The following is a 17438-nucleotide window of genomic DNA, read 5'->3' as shown; positions in this document are numbered from 1 at the left end:
ACGCGTTCAGTGGTTTCTTCGGTCCCGCAGGGGTCGCACGTAGATCTGTCGGTACATTGCATTGCGGAACGAGTAAGCTTTCGTGGATGCCACCTCCGAGGGACATTGAACCTACTTAGACTGGTTGCGTGTCCTTTCGAAGTGAGCCATGTGTGTCGACGTTGAATGTATGACGCGCAGCTTGTTGCGCTCCATGTCAAGTTCCTCGTGTCACCAAATGTTGTTATGTTACCACATTAAATGTGGCGAGCTTTAGAACTCTACCGCGTTTTGATCGGTGGCGCTCGGGCGCAGCAAATGGGAAGTGATCGATGAACGACAGAAAGCATCACAAGAGCAGAAGCAGGCAAAAAAAGCGCAGTTGCCGCGAAGTGAAGTACGCAGAAAATGGGAAATACACCGGTAGAAAAATATCTGTGTTTCAAAAACTGGTTCAAGCAACGATTAAAGGTAAAAGTGAACGTTGGTTGTTACAAATACGTGAAGAAAGGAAACCCGCACCTAGAAGATTTTGCAACCACATGACCTTATTAAGCCAGGAAATCTGGAACAATATATCCTAGATGAGGATGGAACAAATTGCAAGTAGACGCGGCTATAAATTACGTGCTTAAAGTAACAGCCGAATCATTTCAAGGCAATGACGAGGTGGTTTTTGAGAGAAAAAAAAAGAGCATGAATGAGAAGCAGGTGAAAAAGAAGCTGGTGTTGAGAAATTTCAACTGGAAGAAACCCGAAGAGAAAATTTCTAAGCGCACAGTCACAGGGTAATACGAGGTTAATTCCCGTTAGGCTGATTAATGAACTAGGACCAAGTAGTAAGGAAGCTCTGTTGAAAGCAGTAGAAAAAGCTTACAAGTTAGGCGAACGCCAAACAGTTGGCGGCAAAGTAGTATGAATTTATTTTATAAAGGTAAGGGGAGAAAATATAGAAATCGCTCATATAGACCGTTGACCTCGGTAATATACAGGTTAGCAATGCAGGCGATTAAATTAAAACTGCAAGCATGGGCAGAACATAATGGCATATTGGGAGAACTTCAGAATGGCTTCAGAATTGGTAGGCGTCTGGATGATAGCTTATAAGTTCTTACTCTGTGTATTGAAATATCCAGAGAAGAAAGGAGACCATTATATGTGGCTTTCTTATACATTACTGGAGCGTATGAGAACGTAACCGCAACATTTTGTGGGATATTCAGGAAGGGGGAGGCTAAGGCAACGGCTGTACATAGCTTCTGAGGGAGATTTACCTAGGAAATACCATTCGTGTAGAATAGGAAAGGATGACGAGTGAGGAGAAAGTAGATATCACCAATTCCAGGTTTGTTGTATGCGGACGACATTATGTTGCTTGCTAACAACCAAAGGGATATGCAACGTCTGGCTAATATCTGTCGACAGGAATGTGATAACTGGGGATTGACATTGAGCGTTAAAAAGTCAGGCTTTATGAAGCCTGACTCAACGAAAACAGTGCATTCAACGAAAACAGTGAACAGACATTGTCAATACCGGGCCGGGAAACACCTCGGGTAAAAGAATACAAATATATTGGTGAATAGATAAACGAAGGCAATAAGTATATATGGAAACACAGAAAAATACGATAATGGCTAAGGGGAAGACTAATGCAGCCACAGTGAAACACAGAATGCTATGAGGATACAGCACGTACGAGGTGCTCCGGGGTACGCGGAAAGATGTAATGGTTCTAGAACTTACATTTGAAAATGCGGTTATTTGCTTAAGTCGGAGGTACAATCAGGACTGGATAGCAACCAAAGGTCAGAGGGACAACTCGCTTTGGGTGCTCACTGGAGGACTACAAATGAAGCTGTACATGGTGACATGGGCTGGACAAGTTTTGAAGAGAGGGAAGCTCTGAGTAAAATTGATTTCGAAGAAAAACTGAGAAATATGAAAGAAAGTAAATGAGTTGCGAGAGTGTTAGAGTATTTGTACAGAAAAAATATTGACTCACTATGGAGGAAAACAACTTAGAATGTTACGAACAAGTATGCGGACGGTATAGTAAGCAACATGGTAACAAAGAACGTCAAACGGAAAATCAGAGACGCTGCGACAATCTCCTGGGGAGTGGCAATGGGAAAAATTGGCTGTGCCTTAACTCAGTTGTGTCTGGGTGTGCGTACCGAGAGGTACGTTAATCTTATTGTTTAGTTTGGTTCTCTCTACGGTTACATTGTAGCTCCCACCAACGCCGCAGCGCGGAGCGCTATGGTCGGCGCTGCAAAGAGAAGAAAAATATAGAAGCACAGCGCGTGCTCGAAGCGCAAGCTCGGCACGCGCGGTGTCGTTCTAGAAGCCAGCCACTTTAAATTATGGGTATGGGGTTTTACGTGCCGAAACCACGATCTGATTATGAGGTACGCCGTAGTGGCGGGACTCCGGAAATTTAGGCCCCCTGGGGTTCTTTAACGTGCACCTAAATCTAAGTACATGGGTGTTTTCACATATCGATGGGCGCGAAATGTAGCCGCCGTGGCTGGGATTCGATCCAGCGACCTCGTCCTCAGCAGCCCAACACCATAGCCACTGAGCAACCACGGCGGGTCTAGAAGCCAACCACGCAGGTCATTGCAGCCGCCGCTCCGCTAGCCGCCTTCGCCTTTTCAGTTAGGAACAACGGCACGGCCCGTACGGCCGGCCGCCTTCACGTTCCTCCTACATTAGTGACCCGGCAGAACGCGCCTTGCACCGAGCGACACGCTGCATGGCCACCTGGCCGGAGCCGCAGTGCGACCCACCACTGCCGCCGTTCTCGTCCAGCTACGTCGGCGCATGGGTCGCCCAGTTCGAGGTGGTTCTGGAGCTGAACCACATATGGATCCAGGAGTTCAAGCACGCGGTACTCCTCGACGTCCTGCCGCTTGCCCTCCAGCTCCACCTCGGCGTTCCATCGCCTGGCCCGCGCCCTTACGACAAACTGCGGCAGTCTGTCCTCAACTTCTACGGCGCTGCCTACCGCCCTCTTTCAGAGGTTGACCGCACGGTGCGCGACTCTGTGCCAACGTCCTCCCGGCCAGCACCAGACGGGCGTCTCTTTCAACGCCTGTAAGCCACCATCAGGCGAGCCTTCCTCCCTCGACTTCACCCGACACACTCTCGTCGGCGCTACCGCACAGTCCCTGGCCTGCGGCTCCCTCCAGGGGTCTCTTTCGTGCGAGTACGCGCATAATGGTGTCACCAAGGGTATCGACACGACCATGATACCGGCCTGGTCATCGACTTTCTCGCCACCAACGATGGCAGGCTACAGTGGTGCCATCACCGACCCTACGCAGGCTCCTGTGCCGCACGCCATCGCTCCTGCCATTCGGTCCCCGACCAACCCTTCACCCGATTTCTCCACGCTGCCGGCTGAGCGCGCCTCCGAGTCGGCGCGCGAACCCTGCCCCGTGCCGACTCCGCTGCCTCTGACCTTGTCAACTGTTACTACACCGCGGCACCTACAAGCCATCGAAAGCGACGCGGCAGCAGTAGCGATCTCCGTCCCTTCCCTGCGCTGCCCGTCCCCTCCTTCGGCCGCCTTGCTGTCGGGCACTGCCAGCAACAGCTCTGACAGATCGGACATTGGAGGCTATAGAAAATCGCCACGCGACACGGATGGATCGACACCACCTACACCCGACACGAGTCCTTATGGTGTCTCGCATTTACCACCTCATCCTGTCCTTCAAGTTGTGCCCGCATTAGAGCTCGCCAAGCACCATGACTCGGCAGCTGCTGCCCCGGCTCTCCCATATCTTCGCCAACCTGCGCCGGTGCCGTCATTGAGCGTTGTTCCACGACGCCTTCCTCGTTGTCTCGAGCGCCACTCGACTCCAACGCCGCTGACTGTGGCATCACCCAGGATCCGCCAGGCACGCGCCGGACCCTCTTCTCTTGACGCTGGCGGTATCGTGCGCAGAAGTTTGCAGCTTCCGACGTCTACCGCGGGTCGGGCAAGACCGGACAAGCGCGTGCACACGGCGCATCCACCAGGGCTCGCGCACGTGACGATCGAGCTTGCGGCTTGTCGTGCCCACCAATGACTGCGCCCGGTCCCCGTTCGTTCCGCCTGGCCTGCGTGAACTGCTGCAGAGGCGTCTGCCTTAACCTTCTCCATGCCGGCCTGCTGTGTACCGTGCGTCCGCACCGCCACTCGAAGCCTCGTCCACCGGAAGGACTTGCTATCCTCATCTGAATCCACTCGCCTGGCCACTTCGCATTTACGACGCTTCTCGAGGCATGCGGCTCGTTCTTCCTTCGTCTCCTCGGCTCGCTGCCTGCTCTTGGTTTCGTGCCGACGACGAAGCCTGGCTTCTTTCAGTCTCTCCAACTTACTTTCCATATCTGCCGACGAATACCACCGATCCACCCCTTCTATATATACGATGCAAGGCCGGCTCCTCCTCTGTTGCAATGCGGTTTTACCGCCTCCTCCTCTGACGTCATGCCAGATGCAAGCGGCGAACGCTTGCAACACAACTGCGGAGGCGGCGGCACGTCGCGGCGCCCTGGTAACTCGAGCAGACGACGCCAAATGGCGTGGCGAGCGGCGCTGCCAGTCTCGGCGGTTGCTAGGCAACGGCTCAGGTCGCGGTTCCACAGCGAAACGGCCAGCCACAGCGAAACGGCGAGAATGCGGCCAGTGTAACTCTTGCTACAAAAAAAACCTGCTTTGAGTAACCACCTGAGAGGTAAAAATGAAATCAGGAAAATTTTATGCTAACTCAAGTGGAAGCTTTTAACTTTTCGATACACGTTCTAAGGATGCCTTAGAACGCGTACTTTAAACCGAGGTACACCTAGCATCATGTGCTTGCTGCGGCAAGCTAGGGAAACGATGGGACATGTTTTCTTAGAATGTGAAGACATCTACCTAGCTGTCGGTTTAGGCTCCGCTGGCCTCCTTCAAGCCATGGGTTCAGGCATAGCAGTGGGAAAGCAAACATGTCCGCAATAGAGATTAGTAAAAGGCGATTGGAGGTTGGGTGGCAGTAAAGTGGAGAGATAACAAAGAATGGAGGCGTAAAAAAGAAAGTTACCAATAGTGGTTCCGACAGCTTGACGCTGGGAATTCTTTGTGCGCTTCCAAAAAAAGAAAAACGTAGGTAGGACATGAGGCAAAATAAAAACAAGAGCTTGGTGGCGCAACCCAACACCCCGTTTCAAAGGGGACGCTCATAGCATCCATGCATCCTTGACCTGGAGCAAGCAACACTCCTGCTCCTCCTCCTCCTTTCAAGAAGGTCCCTTAGGCGCCAGGCTAGAACACGCGAGAAGAGCACCATCGTATGTTTCATCAAGCACATACCAGAGCAAGAAAGTAGGATTTCCTTTTTTGCAAAACTAGCTTGTGTTCTTACTCGTTCTTCTCGAAGACAGCTAGTTACGAATTGGAACCACCTGACCACCTCATTCATCATCGTCATTAATATTTGTGTATTTAAAACTGCCATCGATGACTACTGTATACTCTAACTACTTCATGATGCAACTATGTACTTTTAATCTTTCGTCACCACTAACTTCTGCAACACCTTCGGAAACTGAAGCTATTTGAATAAAATAAGGAGGCAAATAAATAAATAAATAAATAAATAAATAAATAAATAAATAAATAAATAAATAAATAAATAAATAAATAAATAAATAAATAAATAATGCTGCTTCTTAGTATCCGCCTTTATTCGAATAATTGCACATGTCTCAGGTGTTCATACCAGTGGTTCGTGTTGTGCCATCTAACAGACCGGCTAACTTAGGGTACTAATGTATTTTTCCTGGCAGCCGGACGCGATCCAATTTACGACTGCAAAACAAAAAATAAGCAAATATCTGAGAAGGCATATATTTCCCGATCTCCTTTCTCCTTTTTTTTTCTACAGTACAGGGACGGTCTAGAGAACGACAAGGCCCATGCCGTCCAAGCAAGGAGAGATGCTCTCCGGGGAAGCACTGAGATTTCCCTCCGGTTCCCACTGTTTACACCTGTGTCCAAGAACCATCGTAGCTCCAACGCCGCATTAAAGCAGTGCGTCGGCTCTCTCGGCCCACTGTTGCTCCGTGCCGGGCAACTTCAAAGAAACAGAGCTGCTCCCAGTATATCGAAGACATTCGGAACGTGTAGCTCGTTTGTCACGATGTTCAGAAGAAAAGAAATTATAAAGCTAGCGCAAACAGAAATGGTTTTGCGCTAACTCCGTAATTTACCAACCCTCTGTTGTAGTCGCGTGGTTCTCCTTTTTCCTTTTTGTTTATTTGCTTGTGTTTGCTTGTTTGCTTGCTTGCTTGTTTGCTTGTTTGTTTGTTAGTTTTTTTTGCCTCCTTGCTTGTTTGTTTGTTTGTTTGTTTGTTTGTTTGTTTGTTTGTTTGTTTGTTTGTTTGTTTGTTTGTTTGTTTGTTTGTTTGTTTGTTTGTTTGTTTGTTTGTTTGTTTGTTTGTTTGTTTGTTTGTTTGTTTGTTTGTTTGTTTGTTTGTTTGTTTGTTTTAAGGAGGACGAAGAAAGAACATTCACTAGTTTCCGCAGAACTATATCCCCGGTCCCGTCGTCATTTAAATCTCAAAAAATAAAATGCATGCCACGTCATTGCTTGGAGCACACCCTTGAGGAAAAGTTATACAGGCCACAGACGCCGTGCAACAAGCTGGAGTTTGTTTATAGCCTTGGCAAGCAGTCTGACATTCAAGAGTGCAATGGGAGTATTCTGATAGCCGAAGGTTGCACTGCCTTTCTCAGCTACAGGCATTTTTGTAGACCGCAAGGACAGTTTACTTTCTTGAAGGCATCGATACTTTGTCTACTTTCACCTCCCAAGCGTCCATATAAAGCTCAGCGTTGTATCCCCCGAGTCTGTTGTGTTAGTACATTCACGGCCGCTGGTACATTTGACCGCGGCGACAATACCTTAAAGTCAAGCATTCTAGGCGAAACGCCCCGGAGGTTTCTGACCGTGGGCTGTGGTGGTGCAGCTTCGGCTGCTGGTGTCTTGCCGAATCACACAAAGTACAACACTCATGGTAAATCGGCTTGAAGTTTAAAGTTTATTTGTAGCGCAAGAGAAAACAAGCATACATCTGTACATGCAGCCCTATCTCTACTACCCCTAATGATGTGCTGGTGGCTGGGTTTGGGCTCTACGTAACTAAGCAGTCAAACAATAAACGGTACCTAAATATCTTCTGTGTAACAAATATAGCCCTTGAAGCGCGTCATTCCTTTATTTTAAAAAAATTGTCGCAGTTTCACCCGAAAGGCGAAGCATCAATTGCGATAGCAAATTAGTAGAGCGCTATATACGGAGTAAGGATAGTAGTTTTATCAGCTGTATAAACTTGGACATGCAGCAGCACCAGCAACGCGCAGAACTGTTGTTGACGCCGTCGGCGTTTCGCCCGCGTGCGCACCGTTGGGGACTGTTCGGCGTTGGGGACTGTTGCCGGTGCCTCTGGGGGCGGCTCGGAGGTTTTCGACGAGATCAGAATGGGACACTCGTCGAGCCGCGTCGGAAATCTTACCCACCTTCTCACCTCGTTATATAAATACGCATTTGGTGCCGCAGCTAAACGTCGCCTCCCCTCCCTCCCGTCCCCCAACGGCGTTTCGCGCGACGGAAGAAGTCGCGTTTGCTCTCTATATATGGTGATTGTAGATGAGGAAAGAGACGCCTAATTCTGCAGCCCATCAGGGAGCACGGCGCAGAACGCGCGTTTGCTCTCCGATGTGCGTTCGCTCCCCGTGAAAGCGCGCGTCCCTCGCGCCCTTTCACTCGCACATACAGCGTCCGAAGCGCGGCGACGATTTCATCGCCGTTGACGTCATACGGAACCTCACGGCGACGGCCACGGTGACGCCGATGGCAGAAATCCGCTTTGAAGCGTCCATATAATTGCTATCGAAATAAAATGCTTTCCTGGAGTAGATTTGGCGCGTCTACTCGGTCGCCTTCTTGTTGGGCAAGGTGGGCTGGTCCTAGAGATGATGCTGTAAACAAGGCTGATCCCGAAGAATGTGTGATGAAAAGTGGGCCTATTCTACAGACAGTGCAATCCGCGATCACGTGGAATCCGTGTGTCACGCGGTCGCGGTTTCCGTATCTTGCTGACCATAGGGTAAGGGCGCGTAATCCCTGATGCTGCAAAATGCGTTGCTGAAGTTTGTAACGTTTACAGTTTCAAAGCGTCCAATTAATCTTTACACGAAAGTATCGCTTCACATAGTATGTAAAATGTGCGTTTAATCTGCTTAATTTTTTAATATTCTGGTAGCCATCGCTTCAGTACCACATCTGCAGTTTTCTTTCCCGAAGGCTTGGTTACTACATGAAATCCTCGCCCACTCATCCGAGTGATACAATAGATTTTTGCGGATCTCAGGCAGCGTTTTTATCATGTAGGCGACTTCTATTCAAGAGTGCCGTATGGTTACTCGTTTTAAAATTCAAGTTGAATTGGAGAAAAAATCTAATAGAAATCCGTTTATTGGCATACTCACCGTTAAAAAATCTCATTATCTACACAACATGTTGCAATGAATACTGGCATGTGTCACGTCCTCGAACAACCTACGGCTCTCGATCTCTGAGTTATATGTTGCCATCCGCACTTTAAAAAATTACGTATAGCTGGCGAGTCATCTCTTCGTTTTCCATATTAGAGCTTTATAGTCCACGACTGACCATTTATATATAAGCATTGAGTCTTTATAGTTTACGGGTCTGGTTGGTTGTAAGGGTCTGCGAATATTCGAAACTTTCGAATAACGAATTGAACAGTGTCCTATTCGATTCGATCTTGGAGTCGAATAGTCGCTATTTGTACATACGAATATTTTCCGAACAGTTCTTGAATTCATGAAAACATCGACAATGCGCACTTAAGCACACAACTCGAACACAATTACAACACATTTGATTCTGGCGGGCATAGCAGAGGCATAAAGCACGAGAACTTACGTAGCCGAGCGGGTTACGTCACTAAGAAAGCCGTACTTTACTGGCACTACAGCGACAATTCGTACTCTCCGAAGAGTACAGGGTATGGGAGCGAGCTGCTTAATTATTACTAATGCTCGATTTGTGCTTATAATAAAGAACGCTTCATAACGGGCAATGTAAAGAAAATAACTTGCTAACTTTATGAATATTAGGACGTGGACGTCACTTTCCAATGAATGGGAAATGGCTGTTCATTATTCGAAAGCTATTAGAAAATTGTTCGATATTCGATTCGATTCGCTTCTGACACGGCTCGACTTGTATAAGATCCAGTCTCAAAAATTGGAATTCACGCACCCCTAATTGTTTGCATTCGCAGTTTCGGTATACTGCTCAAGAGTGCAATTGTTCTTCTTTTAGTTCTCTCTAATGAGTAAACATTATCGGCTTTTATTATTTCGTGTATAATCTTTCTACATCTGCTCAATGTAAACTGGATGGTACATGTGCAAACATAAATTTTCATTAGGGTGTAATATGTTTGTCCTCGGCACTTGAATATAATCAATATTGTAGCGCTGTGTTGTATTGTGTCCGGTGGGAACGTCAATACGAAATCGTGTGTCGACTCAGTGTGAAGCTTCAAGTGTGCGTGAAACTGTGCTCTCCTTTCTCTCTAGCTCTTTACATCCCTATACCCCCTTCCCCCAGTGCAGGGTAGCAAACCGGACGTGCGTCTGGTGAACCTCCCTGCTATTCCTCTCTTCTATTTCTCTCTGTCTCTCTCTCTAGGCGCGTCTTTTTTAATACATAAGCATTTTTCGGCGTGTACCTCAGCAAAATATGTCCGTCACGCGAAACGTGCAATGCCTTGTATCTGTACAACTTGCGAAGTTAAGACAATTAATCGTTATAATGGTGTGCATGTAGATGGTTAGTAGCTTTGTAAACGATAAGGAACAATTCAAACCAAAAAAAAAAATGATCGGAGAGAATACCCACATGGATACATAGGGTTCCTAGAGAATTCACGGGGAGGGCCAACTGAAATTTGGGGATGGGATGGGTCAACTTGAAATTTGCAGTTTGCCCGTCTTGAAATTTAAGGGTACGCCAACGAAAGGTTGGGGTTGGTTCAACTAAAATTGGGGGCGGGCCACCTTAAATTTTGCTGCGAGCCAACTTGAATTTGAGGTGGGCCAACTGAAATTTGAGGGTGGGTCAACCTAAATTTTGGGAGTGGGTCGAGTTGAAATTTGAAATTTGGCCAAATTGAAATTTGAGGGTTGCGCAACTGAAGTTTGGGGTTGGGCCAACTAAAATTTGAGGTTGGCCAACTTGAAATTTTGTGGTGGACCAACTGAAATTTGGAGATGCACTTACACATACTTAGACAATTCCAGTACAGTTTCTGCATACTTTTTAATGCACTTAGCATTCTTATTTTACGTGAGTCTATTGCATTCCACCGGTGCTAACATATGAGGAAGAAACTTGAAGGATAACAAAGAAGCTCAAGAACAAGTTAAGGACCGCACTAAGAGCAATGGAACGAAAAATGTTAGGCGGTACAATAAGCGACAGCGAGAGAGTGTTGTGGATCAGAGAGCGAACCCGGGTAGCCGATATTCTAGTCGACATTAAGAGAAAAAAATGCAGCAGTACTCGTCTCACGATGACCGTCAATAGTCATGCGAATAGCATTTGAGCAATGCAGCGATACACCATGCTTTTTTTTTTCAATTTTGTTTACCATTTGTACTTCTCATTCTGAGAAGTCCGTTGCTTTGCTTATATGTGGCATAATCCAGTATTCTTCCATGTTTCTATGACACTCGTTTGCCATAGAAACGTTTGAAATTGCGGCATGACGACCACTGCATGACTCCGATGCACTAACGACTATGGGATGACAAAGAAGGCATGACGTTGTTGGAACGACGAAGTCTGTATGTCGAGAACGGCATGATAATAATGAGATAATCATTCTTTTTGAAATGATGACGTTCGTATAACGACGACAGCGTGACAGCGCCGACATGAGGACACTTGGATTACTAAGAGTGTATGACGACGACGCCACGATGACGCTGACATGACATCGGAGGCATAATCACGATTTAATGACGACAGCATAATTGCAGTAGACTGAGCAAGATTCATTGACGTCGACGTAATGACGATGACAATAGGACGACGACAACAGGACGACGACGGCAGGACGACCATACGATGAAGTTGCTGGAGTTAGAATGACGAAGTTAGAATAACGACGATAGAACGACCGGGACGGCATCACGACCACAGTATGACGGCGAATTCATAACTACGACTGTATGACGACGACACAATCACGATGACGGCATCACAATGGTATGAGGACTATCGGACGACGACCTGAACAAAGCTGAAATTACAAGGATGGCACGACCATGAAGCCATGACGACCACGAGCGCATACCTAGCGCTCGAAGCTATTAGACTCTGGGTTGGCATAGACGACGTGACGACTACGGTATGGTGAGAGTCAGATGACACAGGTGGAATGACGGCGATGGACCGACCATGACGGCATCATTACAGCATCATGAGCACAACCTAGTGGCCCAAGCTGGTAGAGAACTTTAAAAAAATTAAATTACGGGGTTTTGCATGCCAAAACCACGATCTGACTATGAGGCACGCCGTAGTGGGGGACTCCGGAAATTTGGACCACCTGGGGTTCTTTAACGTGCACCTAAATCTAAGTACACGGATGTTTTCGCATTTCGCCCCCATCGAAATGCGGCCGCCGTGGCCGGGATTTGATCCCGCGACCTCGTGCTCAGCAGCCCAACACCATAGTCACTGAGCAATCACGGCGTGTGGTGGAGAACTACGTAAGAGGCTAGATAGACAGATAGGATAGATAGGTGGCTATAGATGAATAGATTGGTTCAAAACGCCTCAAGGAGACAAACAATACCAATCGCATTACAAAATGGAGCTGGGCAGGCCTTGCAATACGTAGGGCAAATAACCGGTGGATCATTAGAGTTGCAAAATGGGTGCCAAGGTAAGGGTAGCGCAGTCGAGGACGGCCGAAAATTAGGTGAGGTCATGAAATTAGCAAACCCCTTTGACGACAACTTGGATTACTGGGTATGTGCCACAGGTTACGTGCTGCTGTTAAATAAAAAAAACTTCTTTCAAATATTGGTGCCCAGACCCACTAAAAATACGCCGGACTCAAATCTGATTGATTCGATAATAAAGTTTACGTTCTTCTTAAAACATCGGTGGTGCTGGGCCGAATCGAACCAGCGTCATACACCGGGTGATCAAAATTAAGCTTTACGGAATTTTTTCAAACGCCTGTGGCAAGTAGCATAATTCTTATCGTTGAGCTGGGTTATTCGAAGAGGCGGACATTAGTAGCGCGAGAAATCGAAACACATATTCAACTAATTAACAAAAATTGACTAATTAATTTCTTAGTTACTTATTTGACGACACATATTGTAATTTACGAATTGTAGCCGGTGAGTTTGCAAGACGCATCCACTTAAAATGAATTTGCAGGATGACACCAGTTTCGGGATGTTATTTCCCAAAGTGTGGGACGAAATTCATCGGCGTTCCAGTTAATTTTGTGCTTCAATGTATAAAACAGCATCTTGGTAAAAAAGTAATCGGAACAACAGTGAACTTTTGCTGAGAGTTTGATCGCGCATATCTCGAAACTGATCTCATTTTGGAAATTCATTCCAAGTGGATACGCCTGACACGATCAGCGGCGACAATTCGTATATTACAATATTTGTTGTAAAGTAAATAACTAATAAGTTATTTAGCAATTTTTGTTATTTGTTGAAAATGTGTTTTGATTTCTCATGCTACTAATGTCCACTTTATCGAATAAGCCAGCCCAATGATAAGAATTATGCTACCTGCCACAGGCGATTTCTAAAAATTCCGTAAAACTTAAAAATGAACACGCTCTATATTCAGACAGCTGAGTTCTGCAGGAATTTTTTTTCTTCACCTAAAACATGTAGATATACGAAACAATAAACTTTAACTCTAACTTAAGCATAATATTTATCCTTAATTTCCTTACAGTGAAAGCGTGGCCACCCGCCTTCACACTAGCACGCCTGTATCAGATCTCCGAGAAAGGTAACATGTCAGAAAACAGCCGTCGTGAAACGCTAGCTAAAAACTATAAAATTGTACCGTTTCCACTCAGGCTTCACACATTAACAATGGTAAGGAAAGTTGGAGCCTTTCCTGTGATGTTCTGACCGTAATAACACTATAAATTTAAGGATGAAACTTAACCTCTATGGAACACGTTTGTCATAGGCGAGAATCCAGAGAACAAAAAATCATTGAACAAAATATCACATGTCATCTTAGAATCAAAATCAACAGTGCTTCAGTAGTAGAAATAAATGCATAAAAACCCATTGGTTCAGTAGGACTGGGTGAGAGATACTTGAAGATAAATGCATTGACATAGTAACTACCACCATCGGTTGCGATGTCATGGCCAGACAAAAGAAAGAATTCGTAGAGTGCTGTAATTTGCAGTCAGCTGAATACTGAGAGATACACAGAAACAAGAAGCTATACCATGCAATACGGCCCGGCCAAAACCAAGCGAGCTACTGGCACTGGTGGTACGGGGTCATGCACGTCAACATTATGCAGCACAAAGGAAACCTCAGGCCTATTTGAGGCAAAGTATATGTACATAACCGTGATGCGCAGCGTTCATTTAACTAAGAATATACATTGGACTGGTTTTTACGTTAGTAAATGAAAAATCAACGCGTTCAAAATGGTGTCGAAGAGACGCTACGCGTTAAAAACAAGCCGACTGAAACCGCGGTAGCCACCTTTGAGACAACAGTAATAAAATGTCCCAACAGATGGCGGGAGATCCGGGCGAACGCGGAAAATTTGAATTGAATTCAGCAAAACCCCCATTGCATTCATCATGGGAGAAGTGAGAGAGGAGGGGAAGAGCGTGAGGTGTAGGAGGGTGGAGAAGAGAGGGTTCTTTGTATCAGGAGCGGCAGAAGACTATCGTCTTTCGACGTCATTTGCAGCGAAGCAAGCAGATATGCGGCCATTTTTTTTTTCATTACAAACTTTAACTTCGTATGTGTGCTTTTATTGCATTTGTTTATTTATTGAACAATGTTTTATTGATTCTAAAATTCCAGAGACCATGTGTTCTGAGAGCTTCGTACCTGATTAACTTGAACTATTCGGGGTTATACAACGAGCACAGAATACTCGGTGAATGAGCTTCTTTTTGCATTCCACCTTCATCGGTTGGAGTGCCGCCGTGGTGGGTAACCTAACCTGCTGTCTAGCAATTTTTTTTTTTTTGTCGCAGTTCAAACGAGCAATCGTTTCTTGCACTGAAACGACACAGAACAGACAAAAGAAAATTACACTTTCCTTTGGTGGCCCAGGAACCTCGGAGGCATGGAACAAGCACTTTCATTCAGATAATAAAAAAGCAGTCTTAATACCAGTGCTCCCGCATCAGATGGACATATTGCAAGTGAAAGGGTCTAAGGGAAAAGAAAACATGTAGTTAATGGATGCGAGTCACTAGAGGCGAAATAGTGGCAGCACTAAATATTCAAAAAGCGGTGATGATCTCAGGTTATTTAAGTGATGATCATTATTTGTTATGACCAAAATGCACTGCTCGGAGTTTTCTCAAGAAGATAGGCTACATATCAAGTGTAGCAAAGACGACTGTGCAAGAGAAGGAAAATATATGTGTGACATCGCGGTGGTTCAGTCACCATATGAAGACTTTTAAAATTTGTAGCAATCGATCTAGAAATATAGGCAAGCAAGTCCACGTTGCATTAACTACAACCTCAAAGTTAAGTTTAAAATAATCAGAGGAGTTGCCAGCATGGAGGCGGAATGCATGGAACTCAATCCGGAATCCCCTAGCACGGTGCGCATCATGATCGCGTCGCGCACGTGAAGCCTCCGAATTTTATCTTCGCATAAATCGCGCCTTCGAGATGCATTGTGTACCGTATACGTGCACAGAGTCACTCCTGCACTGCGGTGCATGAAACCTGGGCTGCTGACATGAAAACATTTAAATTGCATTCTGGTGTTTTGCGTGCCGATATCACGATCTAATTGTGAGGCACGTCGTATTAGTGGAGAATTCCGGATTAATTTTGACCACCTAAGGTTCTGCAACGTCTCTGAGTACATGAGCGTTTTTGCGTGCTACCTCCATCGAGATGAGGCCCCTGTGGCAAGGGTCGAATCCGCGACTTCGTGTTCAGCCGCGCAATGCCATAGCCACTGGTCTGCAATTGAGATCGAAAATGGCATTTCACAGAAGTGACAAACACCGAAAATTATGTCAGAAAGCGTTGGCAAGCAATGAGCTCAAACGTAAAGGAAACAAAAGTCGCCTAGCCGCAATGGGCCCGTTTACGGGTTCCGAGAAATAGTCAAATGCGATCTGCCAATGCATCGCGAAAGGTTGTTAGGATGCAAGAGTACCATTCTTTGGTGAACACGCAGATGAGGTGTATATGAGTATACTTTGGCAAGGGTTCATTAAAATAAACTATCAACTTATTGCGAGTAAAAAGGTTGTGTTACAACGCAGAATGTTACAGGGCGGTGCTGTTCGCGGGCAGCTCTAGGCAACGCAAGTTGGTATACCGCGTGTGCATGTCTAATATAGCCGGTTCTAGTTCGTATTTGCCCCTTGGCTGTGTGAAGAAGGTCAGCGCAAATAGAGCTTCGGTGCGTTCCGCAGCTGCTGAAGGTCATTCTCATTGTGCGTAATTGCACGCCAGCTTGGCGAGACTCTCGCAGGCTGACGGGCATTGCTGCTGTTTCGCTCTCTTCTCCTTGGCCCGTGCAGTGTCCCTGGACCTGTGCCTTCGTAAGTGGCGTAAGTGACTCCACATAGCATAACGTAACAGTGCAGTTTTCCCTATCGTAGCTAAAATACTTAGCCACAACCACATGTGCCCCAATGAAATTAATCCTCAAGTTTAAGCGTAATCTTAAAAACTTACATGAAAGGTCACAACTGAGACCGGCTGAATAACATCTTCTTCTCTTTCAGTTGAATGCATTAACTGTCTAGTCTACTTACGTGATTCGATGCTAGGACGTGATACACGGCCCTCTGTTCACGATTTTCTCGTACCCTAATTTAACGGTCCCGTCTAACAGTAATGCGCCCTTAAAGACTTATCTGCGAAGACAGCTCTATACTATAGCGATGTTGCAGATAAGCGACCACGAAAAACAATACGCGATTGGCTAATCCGACTGCGTGATAATTTCTTTGACCGAAGCACACGAGCAGCTCTGCTACTGACAAAAAAAAAACAGCTGTCGAGCCCCCCGTGACACCACGAAAAACACAGAGACACCCTCATACTTAACCACCGTTCTGCGGTTATAATAGAGTGTGTCGAGTCTTTTTATCGGCGTAGTCGATGCAGCGCGGACCAAGTGAGCAAGGCTCGAGTAAAACTCACCTCGCAGCAAGAACAGCATGACCAGGAACACGGCGCACGCGCGGCACATCATCGCCCGGCTATGTTCGCAGGTGTCTGTATCTCCTCAAAGGTGAAGTACGAGCCAAGGCCACTGCCCCGTCCAAATCCTCACAATCCACACGGCGCCTTCCATCGGATGTATCCGTGCCGGCAATGTACGCTTGTCATGCTCATTCACAAACTCGCAGCTAGGGGTCCACTTCACTCCCCACGCATGTTAACATCACGCCTGGCTGCAACGTGACGTATATCAGGCAGCTGCCATCTCGAAGTGTGAGAGAGTGACGCTGAGGCACATTGTCTCATGGCCGTAGAGACCAAACTGCCGTCGAGCGCGTAGCACCAGCTGGGCCGCGCATCTGCGACCGCAGCCTCATCGGACTTGATGTTCACTCGGGCTCGCGAGCCGACTGCAGCCCCTTTTGAGAGCCCGCGCGAGGACACGCGGTCTGGCGAGCGGCGCGTGACGTCACAGCCCGTCGGCTGGGGCCCAGGTGCCCCCTCGCGGAGAGCCCGGCATTGGAAAGTCGCGAGCACTCGCGGGTCCTCAGTTCTCGCCGCGCGATTTGGCGGCTCGAGTGCCCAAAGTGCCGCGCCGCTCAATAAGAGGGTCTCGTCGACAGGACGGCTTAATTCCTCGCCAAGAAAGAACGCTTCGCGCAGCGAGAAATGTTAGCCCTCTCTTGGAGGCTGTTCGTGCGGCGGGAGGCCTATCGATTAATACTTGAAGGTTGAGTGTGCTCGCTTATTTTCGTCTGCGTTGCGGTTGTGGGCGCTTTCCTTAGCCGGTGGGCTGTCGATGGTGGAGGTACTTAGCAGATGTCTTCTAGGACGGCACGCTTTAGTCAGCTTTTGCTTCGAAAGTTTCGAGAGTTTCAGAACATGTCGCGCACGGGAACTTGGTGCAGCACCATGTAACGCGATTAAAGACTGGGCA

The 17438-nt window shown here is 46.9% G+C and overlaps 1 protein-coding gene across 1 annotated transcript in view; it reads right to left on the bottom strand.

Moving 5' to 3' along the window:
* The window catches only part of LOC119455571 (uncharacterized), a 37636-nt gene extending 20738 nt beyond the window's left edge, over nucleotides 1–16898 (bottom strand). Inside the window, exon 1 of the mRNA XM_037716972.2 lies at nucleotides 16481–16898. Within this exon, the coding sequence (XP_037572900.1) occupies nucleotides 16481–16532 (52 nt within the window). The 5' untranslated portion in view covers nucleotides 16533–16898. The remainder of the gene's footprint in view (nucleotides 1–16480) is intronic.
* Between the last annotated feature and the right edge of the window lie 540 nt (nucleotides 16899–17438).

Source organism: Dermacentor silvarum, chromosome 6 (assembly GCF_013339745.2).
Source record: "Dermacentor silvarum isolate Dsil-2018 chromosome 6, BIME_Dsil_1.4, whole genome shotgun sequence".
Taxonomy (NCBI): Eukaryota; Metazoa; Arthropoda; class Arachnida; order Ixodida; family Ixodidae; genus Dermacentor; species Dermacentor silvarum.
Note: the sequence above shows the minus strand (reverse complement) of the source record. Positions and strands in the feature narration are given on the sequence as shown.